Below are 23,317 nucleotides of genomic sequence, written 5' to 3'. Positions count from 1 at the left end.
GTCATTGGTCCTAAACTCTTAACTTGTATGAAATAAACAAATTAATCATGTAACGTCACGGAATTATTTCATTAACCCAATTCTTACAAAAAAAAAAAAACATTTAGGTAGTCGTACCTATTTCTGTCGTGACCCCAGTTCAGGCATAGATAGATCTAGAGTCCCTATTCCCTATTTACCCCGTTAAGTTCTTATTATATTTATTTGGTTCTGTGGTATCATCATCTCTCCCTGGAATAGTCAGGTCAGTATACTCGGTAGGTTTTTTATTATTATAACGTGTTACATGCACTCATGTGTAGGATTTTTATTATTATTACACTGATAGTGTTCTCTTATGCATTTTTATTATATTGTGCTGGTTTTCTATATTAGTATCAAGTGCCTTCACACTAATGTGCAGTGAATTTATTATTATTTGTGATGTTAGTACCCAAACCAATTATGTATTCTCTAACAGTAACTACTATTATCAGGTCAGTAGGTATATTACTTCCCCATTAAGATTATTGTTATATTCTCTCTTATTATATGTCTATGGTCCCCAAAAAATTCCTTGCCTTTCTCTTACAACAAGTGATTTTCAGTTCCGACTTATGTAACAACTTCAACAACTTGTGGGGGGGGGGGGTTATGTAACGTCACGGAATTTTTAGCCTTATAAATAGGGCTAGGATTTTGTAGCATTTGCATTTTCTTTCATAGTACTCCAGGACATAGCTAATCAAAAACAAAATTCGATTCATTCATCACAGAGTTCAAATATGCAATTTTGTTTTTGCTTTTTTTGCTTTTTCTTGTGATATTCGTAAATAAATGCTTTATTGGTATTTTTTTGTCAGTTTATTAGCTTTTTAATTGGCTTTTGTTAATTATATGCATATTTAACATTTACGTACATATTTAACTAAATTATTATTTTTTCATTTATTTTAATTGTATAATTATATATATTTTGTGAATTCGTAGTGAAATATTATCGCCTTATCGGGAAATATTTCTGAAAATAGATTCTTAAGGCGCGTACACACGAGCGAACAAAAATAACGAATGCTCACGAACGTTCGTGTGCGACCCACCATGCGACCGTGTAGACGACGTTCGCGAGCGTTCGAAAACGTTCGCTGAATAGGTCGAATAGACTCGCACGACGAGCCGATCACTGTTGGTTTTTCAGTTATGTTCAAAGGAACACCGCGAGCATTCGTGTCACCGTTTGGACGGTATATTAGTTAATTCAAACGTGCGTTATAATAAAATAATAAATAAATAAGTACTTAACTTACACTTTTTTATTATCTATTTGAAAATGGATTGGGATAGCAAAGATTGCTTGAATTTAATTGAAGCATTTAGAATGCAAGAAGTGTTGTGGGACTCGAAAAACCCATCATATTTTTCAAAAAATGCCAAACATGATGCTTGGTGTCATTTGGCAAAAGAAATGAAAAGACCGGTAGTAGTATGAAATAGCCGGTTCTGGACCCCCCCGCTTCGCTTATTCACTACATGAAAAGAATGTATGGTATTCCAAATACTTCGTTCGACAATACCAGTCTCAGCCATGTTTTCTGTATTAACGTCAATCTCATAATTTTCAGTATTCCGCAATTCATTATCAATTTGAAACAATTGTTTTTGACAAACAGTTTTTGAACATCGGCAAAACCTACAGGGGTAATTAGCAACAAAACTTTCAGAAAATCCCATCATACCATGTAATCCTAAGTTATCACCAACAATTAAAGCTAAACAGAAATACAACTTAATTGACTCATTGTTAATTAACACTTCTATGCCATTTTCTTCCAAGTCTTTAATCTCAGAAATTAAGCTTTTAAATATTTCAGTATTTCCAACTTGTTTTTTATCTATTGAATTAAAAAGAAGTACTAAAAATATACTTTCAAGTTTTGATGCAAGCTCTGGAGGAAATGAAGGCATAGATATATAAACTGCTCCTAATTTTTGAACTCCTCTGTGGGACCCAAGTGGATTATTTGTTTCAAATTCGTCAAAGTATAATAAAAAGGGAAATAGCGTTTTATTTGGGTATATTTCAATTTTTTCTCTCCATGATTCACTTTGAATGTAATTAAATATAATATTTGTGTCTTTTAGTAATTCGTTTGTATATGTTATCATAGTATTATAAACATTAGGTAATTCAAAAAACCTTTTAAATAAAATAGGCAACGGTACACTATATATATTAATTGGAACATTTTCTGCAATTACATATCCGTTTTGTAGTTTATCATTTATTCGATTTCCAACGTGAATGGTTTTAGGTCTAATTAACATGCCCATCTCATCCAACACTTTAAAACGCTTATGCTCAGTTTTTAGTTTTTTAAAAGGATTACACATCACGTCAAACATTGAAGAAATATTAGATAAAATAATGTCACAAGTTGGTTGAAATTTAGTTAAAGCATTTAATACTTCATTTTTTAACTGTGGCAAACAATCATTGATAAAATCAGTGAAATCATCAATAATTAATTGAATTTTATTTCGAGGTACTCCAGATTCACCATACCACTTAGATAATAAACACAAAGCTTTGTTAAATACACACAATTCAAAATTTTCAATTTGATTGTTTTTAGTTGAAGTTTCAACAGCTGGAAAAATATTTGGTTCTATATCAACAGGCTGAACAGAATTAATTGGTTGGTTTGGTGAAAATGTAGAAAAATAATTAATGTTTATAGAATTATTAGAATGGACTCGTGTGTGTTTTTTTAAATGATTTAAGAGAATCAAAAACTCGATAACAATTACTCTCAAGACATTTCAAAGGGATAGTGTCATGTGGATGATACACTTTAATATGTAAAAATAATTTATCAAAAGTATTAATAATTAAAAAACATTTATGACACTGAGGCATCTTTAATTATTAAATGTAGTATAAATTGAAAACAAAATAGTTTAATACACAAATATTTTACACTTTCAATTTTTTTATATCGTTAATAATATGATTCACTGCCTGATAATTCTTGTCAGTATTAGTTGTTATTTCATATAAAAATTGTTGGATAAACTGCCAAATATGGTTAGATTCCTTTGGATAGCTTAAGTTTAGCGCAAAAAAAGTTTTAAAGCATATATCAACGGCTTTTAATGGTGTTTCCACCGAGTACACAAACTTGTTAATGACAACATATGATGCAGCAACAATAAACTCATTTGAAGGGTCCGAACAAAGTAAGGTGATATACGGTTGTACTGTTAACCCAAAAGTAGATGCTTTATTTTCTTTATTTAAATACACTTCTTGGAGTTCAGTAGCATTCTGTAAAATATAAATTAATTTTTTTATGATTATGTTAAATTATTATTGTATTATTTATTTTATACAATACCTTTATTATGCAAATAAAACCTTCGGAAATTTCTCTGTTAGATAGTCTCCAGCTATCAAATGTTTTCACCCTTTTGTTGTCTTTCACAATTCTGGTTTTTGGAACACATATCGTCACACAAGGAAATATTCTTGGTAGGTATATTAAAATTGCAACTGTAACCTCTAAAATAAATAATTCAATTATAGATCTCCATAAAAATGTAAAAATGTTGATTATTCTTACCTTGTCTATTTTCAGTAGGAATAATGTCCAAAAATCTTTGATAACTTGCTTCTTTTTCAAGCTGTGGTTTAAAGTTTTTAATGTATTTTGGCAAACACTCAATTAAAATGGGAAATAAGTCAAACAATTTTAATTGTTTTCCTGATTGCAATATATTAAAATCAATTTCAATCTGAAATTAAAATATTTTTAAGATTAATTTTGTAATTATAGTTTAATTATTACTTATTAGTATAAATTTATTGATAGAAGACAATTAAAAAGTACCAAATTACACCACAAAAATAATTATATCAAAGATAACTCTTATTGTATTTCAATTTTGTTAATTATAAACAATTATTATAGTTAATATTATTACTGACAAAGATATAATATTATTTAACTTTGTTTTATTTAGCTATAATGTTGTACATACCAACTTATACCCTAGAGGACCACTTATAGCAGGATATTCAAGAAAATAGTTCAATTGTTTGTTACTTTTTAACATTTGATCATATCTTAAACTAAACGTTTGCGTCCATTTATCAACTACAATATCCATGGATTCTCTATTGTTTTTCAACCATAAGATACTATCGTTTATATTTATGAAAAAAAATATTTAAAATTCTCTATAATATATTACATTTTTACTGTGAATGTAGACGGTTATTAGTTTTTTTTTAACAAACCTTGGTTGAATGCAGTTACTGGGATATTTGAGGAACATTCACCTGTGGAAGTAGATGGGCTGAAATTTAATTTTCTTATATCCTTTGTCAAATTGCAATACCGGTCAAATAATTTACCTCTTGTTGGTCTAACATATTCTTTATTTTTTAAGTAAGGAATAAAATATATACTTTCTGATTCATTGGGGAAAATCTGTACAATACTTTGAGATAACTGAAGAAAGTTTTTGATTTGGACTATGTGTAACTTCATAATCAATTATTAATCGAACAAGTTTGTTTCTTACGGCATATGAAAAATTGTTAAATGATTGATAAAACTTTAAAACATTTTTTCCATCTTGTGATTGTTCCAAAATAAATTTAACGCGATTGTTACAAGATGGAATATCCTATAAATTCAGCAAATAAATCAAATTGAAACATTTTGATAATAGTTTATTAAGATAAGAAATGCAATAATTAAATAGCTAACCTGTATTAAAATATCATCACTGCTCAATACTGAACTATTATCAACTACTAATGTTCCATCTATTTCCTGTTCATTTATTATTTCAAAATTTGTAATATCATGTAACATATCTATGGTATTTATTGGACTAACCGACTCAACAAACTCTTCGTCCTTTATATAAAATAATAAAATATTAGCAAGTACAACTACCTATTAACAACAGCCAAATTTTAAGTTACTTTGTTTGGAGCCATATTTGTGTTAATATGTACTGTACATTGTTCTTTTAGTTTAACTATTTTTGAATATAAAATGGCTCTTAGTTTTAATTTGGGCACTAATTCTTTAAGCATACTTTCAGTTAGGGCTAGAAAGGTTATTTTGTCTATTTCTTCTTCTATAAAAAATACATTTAATTTGGATATTAATAATTGAATTAATATTGTTAATTTAACTTGAGAGAGACCACACATGTTTCTTAAATTAAATAGAGGAAGCTTTGGTTGCCTACAAAATATTACCCATAAACTTATTGATAACATGTTCGGGCATCTCCAATTGCTTCAAAATATCAATCGTCCAACTGTCCATTGTAAAATAAAATCTTTTTGAGTTTTGAAGATTCAAGCTGCCACTGCCTAGACATATCAAGATACCTAAGTCTATGTACCTATTTTACTTAACTTACTAACCTTAATTAGGTAATAGTTATAATTTTATAAATAATATATTAAAATTGATCAAATAAACATATTATTACAGGTACAGACAGTAGGTCATATTTTAAGATCTGTGTTGATCTCCTAATTATTATTAGTTTTTACTTTAAAGTATTATAACGATTGATCAAAATGATTTATTCATTGTGATTATTTAATAATGTGATATTTTAATCACATTAGGTAAGTATAAATAATTAACTTATTAATATTTCATTACAAAATCGTTCTACATTTTTAACTATTGGTTTATTAAAATGTACCTACCTACCAAGTCAAATTCAAAATAATACAACAATAATTAAATTACACTTACCTATTTTATGTATGATTTTATAATTATAAGAAGTCGCGGTACTGACTGCTGAAGCACAATTTCACAATTTAAAAATTAAAACGTTTAGACGCCAAATTCACGTGTAAAATGTATTATGTCCATTACTCAATTACCATAATTTGTCCGGCGTTCGGCTGTTCGGCACGATTTGTTGATGCTTCTGTTCTTCTATGGTTATAGTACTACTCGTATCTAGCATGTTTACGAAAACGGCGCGCGGCGTAGGAATACGAATACGGATTTACCCAATTAAAAGTTTAAAAATAGAATCTCCCGTAATATTTTAACTAAATTAATATAGTTGGATCTTATAAACATTGATTTTACTATATTATTTGGTAATGTGAAACAAATAAAATAGTTATACTTTTAAGCAGCTTTATATTAAGTTAACTCAACTATAATATAAACAACTAAAATCATTTGATACATGTTACTAATCGTTTTGGTAACGTCAATTAACTACGAATCTGGATTAACTATTATTAAGCTGACACAACTAAACTATGATCAACTATTAACAATTACTAAATTATTTTTTTCCGTGCACCCTGAGCCACCCTAACCCACCCGAACCACTATCCCCTCCACCTGCTCCCCCGCCAATAACGAGCCCTACTACGTCATAACCGAGCCCCTCTCACCCTCCACGGCTATACCGAGCCACCCCTCCCCCACACCTACCGACTGTACCACCTACGTCATAGACGACTGGCCACCGAGCCACCCCCTCCCCCACACCTCCCGCCTGCTGCACCCACGTCATGGACACCCGGACACCGGGCCACCCCCTCCACCACCTTACGCCTGTACCACCCACGTCGTGGACACCGGGACACCGGGACACCGGGCCACCCCTCCTTCCGCCTTCCATGTGCATCGCGCGACACCGTGGGCCCGCACCGTGCCGACCCCCGCTTCACCCCCCATCAGAGCCTCGACGCCGCGCTCTGTCGGTGGCGCGGCCTCGCTTATCGGACGCCGCCGTGACATTTCACCACCGCCGGTGGCGCCATCTATCCGCCGATTCTGTAACGCGGTTTTTCGACGCATACATACACAAAAACATATACATATATGCATTAAAACACATACTAACGCAAAAAGCTATATATACATGTGTAAAAACATATACATTATGTACATAATGTACGAAAACATATACATATATGGTCAAAAACCTATACATACATGGGTAAAAACATATACATTATGCACGCATATTTCGTGTATAAATTATACATACATATTTATATATATATATATAACACATACCCCCATATAATGCCGAAGAGCGCTGGTCAATCTTAGTGGCCGATTAGTTCTTAAATCGAAATAACAGCGACCCTGACAGATCAGTCTGTCCGTAGAGTTTAAACACGTTCCACGTCCTTGCGTATATTCATCTTTTCGCCTAAATTTTATTATTATTTTAAAACGTTGTTTGTATATCATTCTCGAAAATGTTTAATTGTACAATGTGTGGAAAAGTGTACGCTCATAAGTGCGGTCTGAACAGACACGCTAAAACTCACGATGGATCGATGATTTCGTGTGGGATATGCTTCAAGACGTTCACTCGCCGAGACAAACTCAGCATCCACGTTCAAAAACGTCATAGTAAGTACATTCAATATTATCCGATATCGTTCCGTAAAATACACGTATGATGTTTTACCAGGCGACAACGTTTTGCTAATTAGGGGTTATTAATTAAATTATTTTTAAAATAGTGATAGCTATAAACAATCCCGAATTCCACAACGCTGTACGAGTAGGCGGTGCAATGGGTAAATAATTTTTTTTATCTTATTAATAATAATAATAATAATAACGATTAATATTAATAATATTAATAATATATGTTAGGTCGCGCATCGGTCATAAACTGGGCACCCCCCGCTACTACCCCGCATGCTCAGCCAGATGTCCCGACTCCGACGGTCATCTCGACTCGGCACACGAACACACCCACCCCTCCCCAAACCGCGACGCCCACCCACATACCGGACATCTCTACCGAACCCCCCGCACAGGCTATCGCTACCCAACCCGATGCAAGATCCCCCGTTACCCGCGCACTCGCAAAACCGGACTCGCCGCTGTCGATCGAGGAAGGTCCGGCTTACACAGAAAATACTCGTAAAAATATCAAGAGAAAAAGGGCACGTATGCAATCGGTGAATAGTCCTGGCTTTATCGAGATTGAGTCGTCGCTTCAACGCACAGTTGTATGGTATTTCAGAAAAGATGTCGAAAAAGCCATCAGTTATCGCCTTTTTCTCCAAATGATTGAACCGGAATTAATCGGAAAATTACGTGAATGCGTGAGTATTCACCCGATCAAATACAATCTAAAATTAGAGGCTTCGTACGTCGTACCTAACGTGGACAACTCTGAAGAAAACAGGGCGTTTAAAACATCGGCTAGAGAATTGTACGCGCACAGCGACGTCGCGGCCTCAGTCGATCGCGATTTTACCAACCTTCTCGCCGAAGAGGACGCATACGCGGGAAAAGGTAGTGGATTCACCTTATCGTGCATCGATGGTCTGCTCTTGGGTGTGTACGAGTACACGCCGATGGGGGGCTCATCATATCTGAAGTTGCCGTAAAATATTTCCACTCGAAAGGCTGTCATAAACCCGCAAAACACTGATCAACAGTGTTTTAAGTGGGCAATCTTGGCAAAGTATGTAGCGCATAACCATCGCACACATGTAGGCGCGAATTATTCTAGAGAAGAGTATCGCCACGACTTTTCCGCGTTATCTGTCCCCACGCCCGTGTCGGAGATAAAATTATTTGAGCGAATGAATCCAGGCGTGTCGGTAAACGTTTACGGAGTGCGAAACCGTGAAAATAATAAATCTTCGAAACAATATTTGGCGTACCCGCTGCATGTGGTCGATAACGAGCTGCCCAACCATTTTGACTTATTGTTGATCACCGGTAATGAGGGTAAACAACATTACGCATATATCTCGAATTTTTCGCGCCTCGCTAGTTTGCAGATGAATAATCGAGAACATCGATTATATACATGCAAGAAATGTTTCACCACTTTCGACGATCAGCCTTTGAGATATAAATTGCACGGTGAGGAGGCTTTGGCGAGACATCACCTGGTGTGTGGCACGCACAAACCCATCTTACCCGTAATGCCGAAGGAGGGGGAAACTCTAAAGTTTAACGCGCTATGCAAAACGCAGCGCGTGCCGTTCGTTTTGTACGCGGACTTCGAAGCCCTCCTCCTGAAAACGCCCGGAAAACACGGTGATAACACCACTGTACTGCACTCGCATCATCCGATGAGTTACGGGTTTATGGTGGTCGCTGCGGACGGTGTGCCGGTCGAACTTATGGAACATTTCGGCATCCCGCGGACCGCGGACTCCAATCGTTTTTCGTGGCTCGGAGTCCGAGGACGATGTGGCTAAAGATTTGTTCTAGCCATCACCGATATGGCGGACAGAATATGCAAATTGCTAAAGACAACCAACGTGCCGATCGTAATGAGCGTTGAGGATGTTCGCTTGCACGGAGTGAAGACAGCGTGCGATATCTGCGTTGAAACGTTCACCGTAAATAACTGTAAAGTCGCACATCACGACATTTATCGGGTCGTTTTCTGAATACTCTGTGCAACGCGTGCAACCTTAAATTACAAACGCCAAAGTTTGTGCCATGCTTTTGGCATAACCTCTCGAATTATGATGCGCATTTCATCGTATCTCAGTTAGGTCATGATGCGAACACGATATCGGTAATACCGCATAGAATTGAAAAGTTTATTTCGTTTTCGAAATACATAAATAACGAGTTCGCTATCAGGTTTATCGATACGTGTCGTTTCATGGCGTCGAGTTTGGCTGAACTAGCGCAGAACCTCACGACCTCTGACTTCTGCAAGTTTCGCGAGGTCACTAGAGTGTTCACCCCGGCAGATTGGCCACTGGTGGCCAGTGTTGGGAATAGATAACTAATAATTTATCTAGATAAAGATAAAGATAACAGTACCTAATTTTATCTAGATAAAGATAAAGATAGTTATACTAAATTTTATCTAGATAAAGATAAAATTTATTACATTTTTATCTAGATAAATATCAGATAATTTCATGTTTAATTTTGCAAATATTCAGTTATATAGCTATTATTTTTTTTTAAATACATCATATATTTAAGACATTAAAAATTTACATAAAATAAAATAGTTTATTTTTCAAATACATATGAAATGTCATTCTCTGACTTAATTTTATAATAATACAATGAAGCTGTTAGCTAACATTTGAAAAAAAAATAATAACAGTTTTTAAAATAATAATAAGTCAAACCCTACAACATAAAATCATTTCAAAAGTTCTTTCATTTAACCTATTATGCCTAAGTGTTACAACTTGTATTGCCAAAAAAAAAAATACATACTTATTTAAAACATATTACTTATTAACATAAAATAAAATAGTTTATTTTTAAAATACATATGAAATGTCATTCTCTGACTTAATTTTATAATAATACAATGAAGCTGTTAGCTAACATTTGGAAAAACAATAATGATAAGTCAAACCATGTTTGATCTACAACATAAAATCATTTCAAAAGTTCTATCATTTAACCTATTACGCCTAGGTGTTAAAACTTGTATTGCCTTGCTAAATAATCTCTCAACTGGTGCTGAGGATGGAATTGTAGTATTATACTTTAGGAATACCTCTTTAATAATAGGGTATTGGTTTAGAATGTCTAAGTCTTTTTTTGTTGAACTTAAGAATGATATAGCTTCTAAATTTGCATTATTTAATGTCTTTGTTTCGGAACCAGTGTTACTTATACCAATTTTATTTGTTGTACAGATATTGCTATAAAATGCATTATCACTGTTATCAGAATCTATTTCTTCATCTTCAATAACCGAGTTTATAAAATGTTCGGAAGTTGTAGCTACCACGCTGCACTCTTTTAAAAATAGAGTTTTACAAACATTTATATACCTAACAGGTATCCAACTGAGCTTGAATTTGGGGTGGCTTATGGAAGCAATAACGAATATTTTACTTTCTGGACTACTTAAATCAAATAGATAACTAAATCTAGTTTCTATGGATTTTATAATTATAAAACTTAATGGCTTACAATGTTTCAGATCTGTAAATGCTATTAATAATCTCCTTAGTACCAGAATAGTTGGTGCTACATAACCCAAAAAACTCCTATTTTCACCCTGTAATTTGTCCAATGATATAGCTAAGGGTTCCATGGTTTTGCTATATTCTTCTAAAAATACCCGTTCATTTAATTTTAATTTAGTTAAATGTAAATCATCAAATAACTTAATAATTTGTGTTTTATGTTTCAAGATTTTTAGTGATGCATCATACAAAGAATTCCAGCGCGTTATTACAGGTACTGGAAATTTACAACTACATATTTCAAGTACTTTGTCTGAAGCAACAGTGCTTCTACTAATTAAGTTCCAAAAACTATACAATTTTTTAAAAGTTGATTCAGAAAGACGTAAATAGTTAGTATCAGTGATTTTAGCAATGTCTGTGGTCGCAATCAAATTTAATGTATGTGCACAACATTTTAAATGATGTGGTAAACAAAAAGAATCATCTGAATTAGGTAAATTATTAAAAATTTTCTCTACATCCATTATTTCCATGGTATCTATTTCTAAATCAGAATTATCATAATCAGAATTATTTTCATTTAAGTCACCAACTGAAGTTGACTCGGACTGAAATGATGAGTCTATTGAAAATGTTCTAAATGACTTTCCAAAATTACTAGCGTTATCAGTCACTGTATGCGTAATTTTAGAATAATGGATACTGAAATTCTGTGTTATTTCTGTCATGACTTCAGCGATATTAAAGTAGTTGTGACTCCCTTTGATTCGTTTGCAGCCTAAGACAAACGATTTACGCAGATATGACTCGGAATCAATAAAATGACAAGTCATTCCTAAAAATAAAAATATAAATTAGAACTCTTCATATCTCTCTCTAGTCTAAAATATTATTGTTAAGACTTAACAGATATCAGACAATTTCATGATAAATTAATAATCATAAATCATAATTATTTAAAATAATATAGTAGGTTTAATAAGTTAATAATATATTAGGTATCTAGACACTAGGACAGGTATACATTACATTAGAAACTTTATTTAACAAAACTGTAAGTGGCCTGTAACTACTTAATTTATTTGTTTACATTTTAATAACTAATTTTAGGAAATCATGAAATGTTAACTTAAAAATGTTTCTATAAATTTATTTAATAAATTAATGTTTTACCATTTTAATAATAATAGTGGTAAGTGTCTTTATACAATGCTATTCCTTTAATAAATATATAATGTAACATATTATTATAAATATTAATTTAAAAAATGTATTTTCAAGATACCTACTTTATTAATTTATGAGAAAATTTAAACATAACATATTTTTTTAAGGAAGCTTCAAGTTTGCTAAATAAAGGTTTGACTGCATATTGCAAAATGTACACAAATATCATACATACCCATGTAACTTTTATTATTCCCACTCCAAATATCAGCAGTTGTGCAGATATAATTTTGTTTTTCAATCAAATCAGTTAGCATTAATACATATGCATTGTAATTTTCTGTTAGCTGTTTTGATATTTGTTTTCTATTTGGCAGAATTGTTTCATCTTTAGATTGAGTCAGTCCCAGAATAAAATTGCGAAAACTTGGTTTTTCACAAGTTACAAGTGGACGCATCTCACTTATGATATACTCAAAAACCAAATCATTTATCTATTGACATAAATTTTACTATGAAAATCAAATTAATTCAAAACAATTAAAAAATGCTATTATTTAGGTACCTAGTTAAAATTAAATTAAACAACATTAATATAATTAATTTGGTAAATAATATTATAGTTTATTTATGTATACTATATACATATTACATAGTAGCCGTGGATTATTATCTTCCAGTATGGTATGGTCTACCGACATTTTGTGTACTACCTACCTAACTAACTATAATAAATATAAGTATAGTATGCAGTCTACAAATTATATTTCTTATGGGTACTTTTCTACATATTAAACATCTTTCATGGTATGTACTAAATTGGATGTTTAATATTGAAATACAAAACAAATAATTAATACAAAATACAAACTATGTAAATGTAAATATATTTAAATGTTAGGAAAAACTTTAGAAGTAGGGTATTAATTATTTATATGTAATTTATATTAATAATAATATACCTTATAAAGTTATACCTAACTATTTTCCGAAACAAAATAAACAAATCTCAGGACTGAAAGGGTTAATTTGGTTTCCTACTTACCTAATAGATTTAATTATATTATTAATTTATTCAACTTTATTAATATTATATTATTATTACCTTTTGCTTTGTAATTGCTTTTGAATGAATATCCAATAATTTTGTTTGCTTGGTATTTGTGAATTTATCTTTGTCCATAAGATTATTTTTTCTAGATTCTTCAACTTTGGACATGATTGAAGCATGTTTATACTAAAATAGGTGTAAAGTATTATTTATTAATATCTTAGGTGATTACTATTTAAAATTAAATCGATCTTCATAAAGTTATACATACCTTGTAATGGCTAAGGAAATTGCCACTTGAATTAATACTCCCATTCACAATTTTTGAGCAATTTTGACACGATGCAGATAATTTATTTTTTTCTAAGGATACTATTTTATAAAATTCATTAAATAAATACTTCAATTTCGAAGTATTTATCAGAAGATTCGTAGATTCCGTTGTTTCAGTTGATTGAGTAAATCTTGTATCATTATCTGTTTTTTGGACCTTAGATGGGCCACTTAAAACTTGCACAAACCGCTTCATAATTATTTAAACAAACAATTAATAAGAAAACTAAACAAAAAATAATAATAAAAACGGAAAGTTGCACAAAATGTCACAGACGACTGACGAGGAATAACTGAGAAGTGAGCTGTGAGAACATTAAATGATAACTGAAAACAGCCAACGACGACTTATAATTAGTGGGAATAATATTATTAACTTCCACAATGGTATTATAAATTTATAAATATAAAGAGTAAAGACGTATCACTCGTATCAGCTAATGACGATCGTCATAATATTATGGTGGCGGCCGGCGGGTAATAGGGAATCCTTATTAGGGATATATCATAATATAATGTTATCGCTTTTGCTATTATTAGTTATTCTTCTATAGAACGGCCAACGAAACTATTGTGACTGCGGTCGCTGTCGATGACCGTTTTTGTGAAAACCAGGGGTTCTAATTATAGTTACCTTCTGGCTTCTACATAACATAGGTATTTTATATTTTTAGGTCTTTTCATTATTTTTATTATTTACGATGTAATACTCGAGACTATAAATGAACATTCATTATTAAAATACATGGTATAATGACGTAAATATAAATATTTTTAATTTAAAAATTAAAAAAAATTTTTAAGTAAATTAAAATAAATTATCTAGATATGTTACTCATAGATAACTAGAATTTTATCTAGATGAAGATAAATATGACAGAGTTGAAATTTATCTAGATAAGATAAAAGATGAATAATTTTTATCTAGATAACTTATCTAGATAAATTTATCTAGATATTTCCCAACACTGCTGGTGGCGCGTAAAGGTGTATTCCCCTATGAATACACCGATAGCTGGGAAAAATTGACTGAGACCGAACTGCCGGACAGGATGGAGTTCTATAGTGCGCTGACCGAGACACACGTCAGTGACAATGATTACGACCACGCTACTCTAGTATGGAATCGTTTTGGCTGTCAAACTCTGGGCGATTACAGCGATTTATATCTGAAGATCGATGTTCTGATCAGCGCTGATGTGTTCGAAAACTTTAGGGACCTATGCATGTCAACGTTCCACCTGGATCCCGCACACTATTACACGATGCCAGGATTCAGTTTCGATAGCATGCTGAAGTTCACAGCGGTTAAGTTGGAGCTCCTAACCGATTATGACCAAGTATTATTTTACGAGAGGAATTCGTGGAGGGTTGGCGCAAGCCAGTAAGCGCTACGCTAGGGCCAACAACCCAAAGACACCCAGCTACAAAGCCGACGAACCAAACACGTGGCTCGTATATCAGGATGGTAATATTAAAAATATAGAAAAAGTTCGCATGTTAATAATTCAAGATTTCCCTTTATAGCAAATAATCTTTATGGTCTTTCGATGTCTCGCTACATGCCATACGGAGGCTTTACATGGTACGCGGGAAATCCAGATGTCGCATTAGCCCAATTAGAGTGGATGTCCGAGACGGATGATGTAGGGAGAGTCTACGAGGTGGATATATCGTACCCGCAAAGCTTGCACGACGCGCATAATGATATGCCGTTCCTTCCGCACGCCAGTATACCGCGTGGGTCTAATGTACGCAAGTTGATGGTGACTTTCGAGCGCAAAGAACGTTATGTCGTACATTATATGAATTTGAAACAAGCCATGGCTAACGGCCTGATCGTCGAAAAGGTGATTGTTATAATTATAATTTATATATATATATTGTATGCGTTACTATCGATATTATTATTATTTATGCTTCAGGTGCACCGAGTGTTGGAATTTAGACAATCCCCATGGTTGGCACAATACATCGCACTAAACACGGAGATGAGGCAGAGGGCGACTAATAAGTTTGAGGAGAAATTCTATAAAGACATGAACAACTCCGTATTCGGTAACTACTATATCATTATGTACACGGCATAATAATTCACCACATTACCTAATCACATTATCACCTTACAGGCAAAACCATGGAATCTTTGAGAAAACGCGTTAAACTGGAGCTTGTATCGAGTCCACAAAGAATGCGCAAACGTATTAACCGTCCTACATTCAAGCATTGTACTACATATAGTGATAATCTTGCCGCGGTGTCTCTGCATAACAAGGTGATTCATTTCTGTAAACCCATTTACATTGGATTCACCATCCTCGAGCTCAGCAAGTATCATATGTATGATTATCATCATAATGTTTTGAAACGCCACTATGGAGCTCGAATCAGTCTACTTTACACTGACACCGGTATGTATATCGACTCTGATAATTATATAATAATAATAATAATAATTATAATTATTATAATTTATAGATTCTCTGCTATATCAAGTCACGACGGATGATTTTTACGCTGACTTGAGAGATAATGCTGATATGATGCGTCATACAGATACCTCCAACCTACCGCCAGATCACGAGTGTTATACGACTGCGCGTAAGAGGATACCAGGGCTGTTCAAAGATGAGACGGGCGGTCGCACCATGTACGAGTTTGTAGCACTCAGAGCAAAATCTTACGCGTATGACATCGAAAGTACCGTGGAAATACGTGCAAAGGGAATTCGAGAACCTGTGATTAGGAATCACCTCACGTTCGCCGATCATAAGCGATGTTTGTTCGCTGACGACGACGACGACGATGACGACGAGCCAGACGTCGAATTCGATGTATCTATGGGTAAACTTAACGCGAGTAAATGCGCACGTGAAGTTATCGTCAGGATACATCGTGATGCCGCATCAACCTCGGCGAGGGCAACACCATCTACATCGAGAGCGTTACCACCACCAGCAGCACAACAAGGCCGGGCGCACATTGAGACGCAGGCGACGCAGCACAGTGTAGGGCGACGCAGGGTAGGAAAAACTGCGCTACCTAAGTGAGCGCATATTACTATGCAGTTCTGACGTTTCACCGCCTAATATCAGTCACGAGCATGAGCGTGAGCGATAGTATGATGGAGTAAATTTAATAAATTTAAGTTCTGAATCAGATTCTGATGACGAATTTGATGAACTTATTTTGTTATATTCGTTAACTAAACAAAAAAAAAACGTGGAAAAGCAATTTTATGAAAAAAAGACAAAGTCACGGTGAATTCAATTTGTCGTCGGAATTTTCTGACAAACAATTTTTGAACTACTTTCGCCTGGACCGAAATCAATTTAATGAAGTTCTTCATTTAATACGAGATACTATTTATTCATTTGGATGTAATGCTCAAAAGCCGATTGAACCCGAAGAAAAACTGGCAGTCTTTTTAAGGTAAGTTTTTTAAAATGAATTTGAAGTTTTAACAATAAAATTATAATAAACAATAATTACATTATTACTATACAATAAGGCCTAAGCATTGCAATTTTGTAAATTTTATTTTAACAACAAAGTAAAGAACCCAAAATAAAAACACGATCCTTTAGTTAATGATTTTATGTTATATTAATATGGTAAATCATATTTATTAATCTTCTGAAGTAAATTAAAAAAATTATTCTGTATAAGTCAATACTTAATATTATAATATTAGATAACTAGAAATAATAACTTGATGTAATAAAATTAAAAAAAATTATTCTGTATAAGTATTTATATAATGAACAATATCATCTTGGTTCTCAACATTTTCAGAAACTGAACTGTCGCGAGAAGTACTTGCACATGAACTTTCTCCGTATGACCACGTAGAAAAAGACTGAGGTTGACTGTAGATATTTTGTTGTATCTGTTGTGAGTGAAGTTCTTGAAAAGCATTATTTTGTTGAGAATTCAAAAGATCAGACTCTACTTGCGAAACAACTTCAAATAATTTATTTTTTATAGTAAGTTGAGACGCTGGTGGCATTTTATAAGTAGTTTGGTACATGGACATAAAGAAATGGTAAAGCGGATCATTTGGAGTTTTGAGGTCTACCAATTTTTGGCGTTCAATAGATCTTTCTTTGGCTCGTTGTTCGCGATTCGCTATAGACTGTTGAATTAAGGTGCCTATATCATTTTTTTTCATTTTTTTCTGTGGTTCTTTGAAAGTAAATTTCCTTCCAGCTGACGAAGGAGTATCTTTTAATTTTTCAACAGAATCTTCTCGTTCCTTGTTGCTGCGCACTTCATTATCTTCTTCCAGTTCATAATTATTCTCCAAGATTGGCGTCTGCTGTGTCTCTAAAATTTGACTAACTTCAGTGTCTGCATTGTCAGATTGTTCATCATCACTGTCAACTATATTGGCACTTCGCTTTCTGTTCTCCATGTATGGCAACAAAAACTCCATTTGTTTCTGGAATTTCCACTGTTTAACTGTCTCAGCTCCAGCTCCACTTTTAAACATTTTTTTTTGCCTTCGTAGAGCATCTCTGTGGCAGTTCCTCAGTTTGGTCCACATGGTTTTCACTGTTTCACCTGTAAAAACAATAAAATATTCTGAGCGGAGCGACTGACCGACCGTTTTCACTCAGAATCGTTTTTTTTATACAATGATTATATTATATCATTGGATTCAAATTTAACACTTGATAATGTATTGTTGTACTTGTATTTAAAGTAGTTAACCGAAATTGTTTAACTGCAAATTTCACATCTCTTTGATTAATAGTAGTAAAATGTAAAAATAATTTTATTAAAAAAACTGTTTTCCCTGTTGGTTACAGGTATTTAGCTTCAGGAGATAGTTACAAAAGTATAGCATATAGTTATAGAATGGGGGATCGAACTGTCTCAAAGATAATAAATGAAGTGGCCACTGCTATATGGAACAACATGCAACCAATATATTTACCAGAACCCACAATGGAAATGTGGAAATTGATCGCAAATGATTTTGAAAAGATATGGCAGTTTCCACACTGCATTGGCGCTCTAGATGGCAAACACATTGTGATTAAAAAACCACCCAAAAGCGGAACTTCATTTTATAATTATAAACAAACATTTTCCGTGGTTTTAATGGCAATAGTTGACGCTCACTACAAATTTATTAGTATTGATATAGGTTCTATGGGAAGATTCAGTGATGCAAATATATTTTCGAGTGGTGCGTTAGCAAAAAAAACTTAATAAACAAACTTTAAGACTTCCACCACCAGCAGCTTTAACCGATTATGACCAAATATTACCCTATGCTTTTGTAGCAGATGAAGCGTTTCCACTAAGTGAAAATATTATGCGACCTTATCCAAATAGAAGTGTAACAAACAATTTTCAAAATAAAGTTTTTAATTATAGACTTTCTCGAGCACGGCAAACTGTTGAATGCACTTTTGGAATCTTGGCATCACGATTCCGAGTGTTTAGAAGACCTTTTGAAACTAAAATTGAAAGTTTTGATAATGTTGTAAAAGCAGCTTGTGTATTACACAATTTCTTAAGAAATGAAACAATAATTTTAAATAATATGCAAGGCGATAGTAGTGAAAATGAAATGCCGGAAAATCAATTACTGCCATTAACCAACAACAACACTAGAAGTGGATCAAATGCTTTTTGTGTAAGACAAAAGTACACAGATTATTTTAACACAGTGGGAAGCGTACCATGGCAATCGGATAGTGTTTCTAGGGGTAAATACTAACTACTTTTATTTGTAAAAATGTTGATATAATATACACTCTATAAAAACTATTTTATTTGTTTGTAATTTTTTTTTTTTATTATTATAATGTTCTACTAGGTATAAATTAATTTTCCACAATATTATAAACTTTACATTTCTATGAAAAATAAATACGTAAATCTTTACTTGTAATTACTGTTTATTAAGTTCATTATTATTAGTTATTACCTAATATATAATAATTTGGTATTCACAAATCAGTTGTAAAATAAATTAAAATCATCATTCACAATCAAAAAAAAAAAAAGAAATGTAGTATAGTCATACAGAAATTTGTGACAAATATTGTTGATGTATAATATGATGTATATAGGACATAAGTATGTATAATACTATAATGTATAACCATGCGACGAAAGTGAATTTCCTATTTTAAATTGTGTGCGCCTGCTAATCAAATTATAATTAAACCAAGATAATGTTTAAAATTAGATAAAATCAAATCACATAAGTGAGTTTTTGTAAAATATCTTATCTGTACTTGATAAGTTTGTCGACATTTATAGATTTCAATAGTACACCGAACACTTTTCATCGTCTAGACAAATATTCATATTTCATATCTATATTACAATTTATACGTCGAACATTATAGCATGTTAAATGAATAAAAAAAATACCTACGAGTTTTCATAAAAAATATTGACTGATTAATATATATCAGTAAATTTGTTTGATTTTAGTGATATTAGTAATGAAAAAATATTAATTATAATAGTAATATAAATATTATTTTAGGTAATCTAAATCAATTGAATACTAGGTACTTACCATTACTTAATTTAAGTTCACTGGCAATCTTTTCCCATATTTCGTTTTTCAACTTGCCCTTCATATAGTCGGCATGACTAGTGTCAAATAAGACACTGTAATGTCTGACGGCTTCAATTAAAGTTTCTTCCATCGTAATTTTTAAAAAATGATGACTTAATTAACAAGTTTAATTAGTTAAATAAATATCGTAATAGCCAAAGCTCGTGGCACGTGTGCAGTAATCTGTGTCGCGAACACTACGTGACGCAGGCCAACATAAGCACAGCACTGCTCTGCCCTGCCCTGCCTCCCAATATGCGCTAATAAGTTCTAACTAATAGATTACAGAAAACTACGCTGCACTGCCCTACGCTGCGCTGCGTCGCCTGCGTCTCAATGTGCGCCCGGCCCAACAGTCTTATAACCCGTACACCCCGTATAGAATGAACGTATCGATCCGATCGTATGAGCATCAATTGAAGACGATTAAAACAATTAAATTGACTTTAAATCGATCTGATGATAAACGATACGTTCTGCAGGACCACGTGCACACACTTGCACACGGCCACTATAAAATCGTGTAAATAATCTAAATGTTATTGTTGTTATCGTTATTATTAAATATCTGTAATTTTCATAGAATGTTTATATATATAATAATTATAAATAGATCTATGTTATTATTCTATCTATCTTATATTGTATATAATATTTTATAATCGAGAAATACCGATGATGAATTATTATTATTATTATTATTGTTACTGAATTAGCACATATCTGTAAATAAATAAATCCTGTTAAAATATCTGTACACTTATATTATATTATATAACCACGAAATATGACTGTCATATGTGGTATAATAGGCGTATGAACGATGATAAATATAATATTAAAACCTTGAGCTTAAAATTATTTTTATTATTTTAGTACCTATCGCTTTTACTAAGATCACGCCTCGTGTTTCGATGACGTATACTGCACAGTGTTTTTTTTATTATTATTATGCCGTAAAGACATCAAGTATAATATTATTTAGAATAAATAATATAATACTATAATATAATAATTGTCTAGTTTTTTCCCCAAATCTAGATAATAGATTTTCACCGTAGAATACCTAGTATTATTATTATTATTATTATTATTACGACATAATAATTATATCGCCAGATGATGGCGGTATTTTCACACCCCGCCCGTAGGATCGTCCAGATGAGGCTTACGAATACGATTATTTGTGTGAAAAAACTCTATGTCTGTAGATATTATATTATATATATGTCTATTTCAGAATAAATATGGTGTACACATAAACGAAATTATATTATTCTACAACTAAAAATGTGTGTTATGGAATGTGCCGGAGTGCCGGACACGAACGTGTGACCGGCCAACCGTCGAACCCCAGACGTCGATTATATACATAAATATTATATATATATATATATATAGACACGCATACACACAGATATCTGTGCAATAAAACTCTTTACACGGTTATTTAATATAATATACATTTATTTCAGAAATATTATGTACAGAAATCATAAATAATATTTATAATAATATAACATAGTATTTTACGTATTATTTTTAAACCATTTCAACAATGCAAAAATTCGATTATATGTAAATTGTGTACGATCTAAATTCATATGATATAAACAACACGGTTTGAGATATAATTTATTCCCGGCTAACTGTCCGTGTAGTTGGTCGAGTCGCGGGCAGTCCAAATCCGTGCCCATCTCGATGATTTCGACATTGGAAATGAAGTCTTTAATGATCTGACGTTTTTCTTCGCCTTTCACGTAAATGCATTCAAAACGTAACGATTTTAAAATCTTTTCTATTTCAGAATACTCCACGTCCCCGCAATCCATAGAAAGTTGGTGGTAGCATTGATTTTAGAATATACAGATAAGCGGTGATATAGGAATATTCAGCGACCACAATTTTGTTAACGACAGAGGTCGTTGTAGTATTCTTTTAGTATTTACCGTGAACATTTAATTATTTTTTTTGCCGTGCTGGCATAAAATCTTATCTACATTATACAACCGGAGACCGGTTATTAGGTACTTTGTTTCCTTTGAAACACAATCACATTCACCTTTACGTATTCACATAATATATAATATTACCAAAATAAATATTAATAAAATAAAGATTAAACTGTTTATTTTTATTTGTAATAATTCATTTAACATTTTTAAATTGTATGTAAACATCATAAATAATTGATTTATAATCAATTTGAAAAATAATTATTAAAATCAAGAAGTTACAAAGTTCAGTTAAATACGTCAAATTTACATAGAGGTACACTTAAAACTAAATATGACTCAGAATTTTTAATTTTGCTAATTTGATTTGATGAGTTGTAGTTGAAAATGTTTTTGAAGTCCTAAAAATTTTACATATTAATAATTTTTCTAAAATAAAAACATAATGATCTGTGCACTTGTTATTCTCTTCGTCAATCCAATTTGATATTAATTCATCATTTTTCAAAACTGTTAATAAGTTCGATCTTAATTTTTTCTTATGTTGAAATTTCTCAAATATTGTTTCAAATATAGACAAAGTACGATCTATTACGTGATTTAATTGTTTTGACGGCGCCATGAGTCCTGTATGTTTTTCGATATCAGAATAATTTTTATGAATTAACAGTATTTGATTCTTGTCATTCAAACTTTTTTCTATTATTAGATTTATCTTACATTCGATACAATTAAATTTTTTTAAACATTTATAAGCCAGGTATCCTGAAAAATATGTCACTGAACAGTCTTCCAACGTTATAGCTTCATTAATTTTTTTCGTGTTACATTTTTCTGATATTACTTTGATTGTTGAAGAAGACGATGACGAGGATTCTGTGTCCGAACACGATTCTGACCCTTCATTAATGTTTTTTTCAGGTGTAATAACATCTTGTACTAAAGCAGGATCGTTTATGTTTTGACTATTTTCACAGTTAGTACCTTTTGAAGTTATTAAGGAAAACACGCATGTGCTTCTGAATGAAGTTCTGATTGTTCCCGCCGTAGGATTTTTATTATACCCGCCTTACTGTCGGAAAATTGAAAAAAGGTTTTCTAGTGTATCCTGATTTAATCTATTTGTAAATAGGAACTGAATATTATTGTTTTTTTCTTCATCGTCAAAAAAACTCAAAACTCCGTTTATAGTTTGAGTGAATCCGCTAAAGCATGGTGGGCGAGTTACTTTGCCTTTACTATTGATTTTGAAAAGATCATTGAAATAATTTTTTGCATTTACTAGAAATTGTTTA

General features: G+C 32.3%; 1 protein-coding gene and 2 pseudogenes across 1 annotated transcript; all 3 read left to right on the top strand.

Moving 5' to 3' along the window:
• Window positions 1-1,309: 1,309 nt before the first annotated feature.
• LOC149060057 (uncharacterized) overlaps window positions 1,310-23,317 on the top strand; it is a 41,113-nt pseudogene continuing 19,105 nt past the window's right edge.
• Window positions 7,253-9,229, top strand: LOC149060060 (uncharacterized; annotated as a pseudogene).
• On the top strand, window positions 14,531-20,594 carry LOC149060059 (uncharacterized). Its single transcript, XM_089216755.1, has 6 exons — window positions 14,531-14,949; window positions 15,009-15,331; window positions 15,407-15,539; window positions 15,611-15,892; window positions 15,960-16,451; window positions 20,413-20,594. Exons 1-6 carry the CDS (start codon window positions 14,814-14,816, stop codon window positions 20,592-20,594), a joined length of 1,548 nt encoding a protein of 515 aa, XP_089072881.1. The 5' UTR covers window positions 14,531-14,813.

This window comes from Diuraphis noxia, unplaced genomic scaffold (assembly GCF_037042655.1).
Source record: "Diuraphis noxia isolate RWA-SAM2 unplaced genomic scaffold, SU_Dnox_SAM2 contig0001, whole genome shotgun sequence".
NCBI classification, from domain to species: domain Eukaryota; kingdom Metazoa; phylum Arthropoda; class Insecta; order Hemiptera; family Aphididae; genus Diuraphis; species Diuraphis noxia.
Note: the sequence above shows the minus strand (reverse complement) of the source record. Positions and strands in the feature narration are given on the sequence as shown.